Genomic DNA, 4257 nt, shown 5'->3' on the forward strand with positions numbered 1-4257 from the left:
ATATATATGCTGCTTCTTCCATAGTTTCAAGATGGACTTCATAAATATTGATGTGTTTAGAATATTCATATGCATATGTATACACTGACATTTAAAATGCAGAACATCTATTTGACACTAGTCTTCTTAAAAAGCACACATAAATCTCTTACAGATATTCATCAAAATGACAGGAACAGTATAGACACATTGCTGAATACATTTTGTGCTTTAAGTACTTTGTTGAATACAGGAGTTACGTTAATAACAGCAGCAGTAGCAAAAGCAACAGGGTTCACACTTATAACATTCACCCTGTACCCGAGGGATTCCTCTATGTATTTTTCACATAAACCCACTTCATGTTCACAAACTTGACATAGCATTGCCACAAGTTCAAGATCTGCCCAGAATACAGAGTCTGTGTCCTGGAGAAGAATGAGGAGGAGGAGAGGGCAAAGAGGAGGATGAAGAAAAAGAGCAAGAGGGGGAAAAAAGAATGAAGGAGGAGGAAGAGGAAAAAGAAAAGGGGGAGGAAAAAGATGTCAATGATGATTCAAGGAAAAAAAAAAGATGAAGAAGACTAGGCACAGTGGTGTATGCCTACAATCTCAGCATTCAGAGGCTGAGGCAGGATCACTGCAAGATGGAGGCTAGCCTGGGCTACACAGTGAGTTCATGGCCAGCTTGAAATACAAGCAAGCCCACCTCAAAAACAAAAAAACACAAAGACGGAGACCTGAAGCTAAATATAAAAGAAGAAAAGGTATTATACAATAAAATTCAGTTAGAGCTGAAAAATATTTATATATGAAGAATTTACATGTGAATTTATATGTGAAATTCACTTAAACGTCTAATTATTCTGAAATGCCTTCAAGCAACCCTCTTTCTGAAAAACATTTGACAAAACAATGGGAAAAACCAACTTACCTTTCGCACAATACTATCTTCCACATTTGTTTTTTTATTGCTGCCCTGTTTACCCATTAAAGTAATCTCTAGTTGACAAAAGGGTTTTGGTAAAATATCACACTGTGTAAAGAATTTCCGCCATTCAACAATATATGCTTTTAGCAAAGCTGTGTCATCTTGATGGCTCAATACTCGCTGGAAAAAAAAAAATTACACCAACTTAAAATAAATGTGCTTCGAAAAATAAGAACAAAGCCATACTTTTAAAATATTTTATTTACTGTATAAACTGTATGTATTCAAAGGCAATTAAAACATGTTTCCAACTACCCTGTACATGTTCAAAGCAGCATTATTAAAATCAAAAGCGAGAACAATCTAACTGTCCATCAACTGATAAGTGGATAAACAGTAATTGGTACAGCCACACTATAAAATGGTATTCAGGTCCTAAAACAAAAACACTGATAAATGCTACAACATATATAAGACTTAAAAACATTAATTCAGATGAAAAAAGCCAGTTACAAAAAAGGCCACATATTCTACAATCACTCCCATTTTATAAGAAATGTCAAAAATAGAGAAATCCCCCAGGCGCAGAGGCAATTGCCTAGAGGATTGCTGCGAGTCTGAAGGTGGCCTGGGTTACACATTGTGTTCAAGACCAGCCTAAACTACATAGCAAAAAGAGAAGATAGCCACAGAAGACTAAAATAGATTCATGAGTTAGAGTTGTCAGAAGTTAGGAGGAAGGGTGATAGGGAGGGCCTGCTAATAGGTACTGTACCAGGTTGCTTTTTAGCGTGGAAATATTCTAGAATTAGTGGGTGACAGTTATATAATATGATCATAAATATTAAACTCACTGAATATTTCAAAAGCTTTGTTTTGGATGGTGCTAAGGATTGAACTTCCAGCCTCACACAGGCCAGGCAACAAAGCTCCATGTTTTTAAAGACAGTATAATTTATTTGTGTACCACTAATATTCCAGGCTGGCCTTGATGTGCTCTGTTCAACTGAAGCTCACAGATACACAGTATGATTTCCAAGCCCAGAAGTCTTCACAGATTCACCTCACAGGCTGTTTTGCTTGTGAGTGAGAACTCATGTGGTAGAAGAAGGAAACAGTATCACATATCACATATGTTACTAGGCTCTTCTGGACCATCCAGTCCACGCAAAGCCACACCCTCACTATAGCTGTATTAGTAAGTGCGGGTGACATCAGCTGAGCACAGCTTAAATTTCTAAACCAAAGAATTATGAACAAATAAAATAGTTATACTGGGCTAAGGAAGCACCTCACTAGCACAGTGCTTACCTAGTGTGTGCAAGACCCTGAGTTCAATTCCGAAAATAGAAGAAATATAAAAGTTATGCTAAAGTAAAAACAAAAACAAAAACAATTTCTTAAGCACTGTATTTGTTCTCAGATGACGAGGCTTGTTATATTGCTCGGTACAGTATCACACTCCTGGCACCAGGTGATCTTTCCACCTCAGCCTCCTGAGTGCTGGCACCATGTATGTTTATCCTGACTTCCCTTCTCTTACTTACACATTTATTTCATTACACTATACTGCCTGCATTGCTGGGATAGAACACTCAGCCTCACAATACCAAGCACATGTTCTGCCACTGAGCCCCAGCTTTTTGTGTCGTTTTGAATAAAGCTATAATGAACACTTTGATTTGTACTGCTTCCCCCTATAAATGTATCATCCTATAAAAATAATTTTAACTGAATTCTGACTAATAATATTCCTAAAAAAGTTCAAATGAATACTACTTAATAATACAACTCCAGGCGGCGACCTGGCGCAGCGGTCTGGGCGCCGGGCCGCGGAGCACGAGGTCGCCGGTTCGCGCCCCCGTCCCGGCTGTCTCTTTGTTGGGCCGGGGAGATGGCTCAGTGGAATAGGCGCTTCCCTGGCAAGCACAAGGGCCTGAGTTCAATTCCCGGTTCCGCCAAAAAAAAAAAAAAAAAAAAAATAATAATAATAATAATAATACAACTCCAAAATGGTAATAATATGACTCACTAGGTAGATTTTCTTAAGAACTTAAAAAATCCTCTAAAACTAAACACCCACGTGGTGCATTATTATTCCTACAGTTTAAATGCTTGGAATCAGTAGCGCTAAACCCATACTCAGGTTCTCTGAGTTCTACTAGGTCATTATGTCAATCAAACTGCTATATATTTCATTAGCTAGTATTGAGTATATTTTTCAGCTTTTTAAAAAAATGTATTTGGTTGTTGCAGGGTCTCACTATGCAGCTCAGACTCGTGGTGATACTCCTGCTTTCAGCCTCCCCAATGCTAGGATTACAGGCAGGTGCCACTACACCCGCCCAGATGCTAGCCAGCTCAGCCTGCTGGGGGGGGGGGGGGGGCCTGCGCAGGACAGCACGTGGTGCCAGGGATCAAACCACAGATCCTGTGCTTGCCTAAGCATGTACTTTAGTCCACTGAACTATCTTCCTAGCCCTCTAAGATGATTCTTTTTTTGTACCAGGAATCAAACTCAGGACCTTGTGTTTGCTGGGCAGGCACTTATACTACTGAGTTATCTCCCCAGCCCTTCTAAGTGATTCTTTATGAGGCCGTTTCCACACAGAGAATAAAACTGTCAATTTGAAATAAACACACCAGATAACCTGACATTTTCCAATGCAAGTGAAAAATGTATTTCTAAATTAATTTTAGAATAGTTTTAATTGTAGTATTGAAATGACTTTCTAAGTTTGAACACAGGATTTATTTTCATTAACATATAATTCTCTTCAAGCAACAGTTCTTCAAAATTTACTTAAGATTACCTACAAAATACTATTGTAATATGACATGAGGGCAGTGGCTGTGAATTAAATTAAATATATACCAATCATCTATTCATTTCTGTATCTTCCCTTAGGTTCTATGTAGGAAATAAGCTCATTCATATTTTTTAAACTGTTAAGCAGCTATTACTATTTAAGTGTGTGTGTGTGTGTGTGTGTGTGTGTGTACGTGCATGTGTGCGCTATCTGGAACTACAATTGAACTCATGGTGGGTAAGCTATATCCCAGTCCATTATTAAAAATTTTATCTTGTTATGCCTAAGATGTTTGATATTCAGATAGATAGTGATGTTAAGCTGAACAGCCTAGGTTATATGGTCATAACAATAAGCTTATCTTCTGGAGGGTTAACAACCTAGTTTGCAGACCAAAATTAGAGAAAAAGGAGGGCCGCAAGGAAAGCCAACATTTTGGCCCTAGCCTTCTAAGGTCAATCAAGACTCAGGACATATGAGAACTTGTACTGTAACATCATGTAACTCAGTAGTGTCCCAAATTTTCTGATCAAGGAGA

The 4257-nt window shown here is 38.3% G+C and overlaps 1 protein-coding gene across 2 annotated transcripts in view; it reads right to left on the bottom strand.

The window, feature by feature from the left end:
• The window catches only part of Cul5 (cullin 5), a 107613-nt gene that overhangs the window by 47898 nt on the left and 55458 nt on the right, over positions 1–4257 (bottom strand). For both annotated transcript variants that reach the window (XM_004626223.3, XM_023709536.1), the window contains exon 4: positions 913–1089. In XM_004626223.3, coding sequence (XP_004626280.2) covers positions 913–1089 — 177 coding nt within the window. The remainder of the gene's footprint in view (positions 1–912; positions 1090–4257) is intronic.

The sequence above is a fragment of the Octodon degus genome, unplaced genomic scaffold, assembly GCF_000260255.1.
Source record: "Octodon degus isolate 3935 unplaced genomic scaffold, OctDeg1.0 scaffold00012, whole genome shotgun sequence".
Classification (NCBI taxonomy): domain Eukaryota; kingdom Metazoa; phylum Chordata; class Mammalia; order Rodentia; family Octodontidae; genus Octodon; species Octodon degus.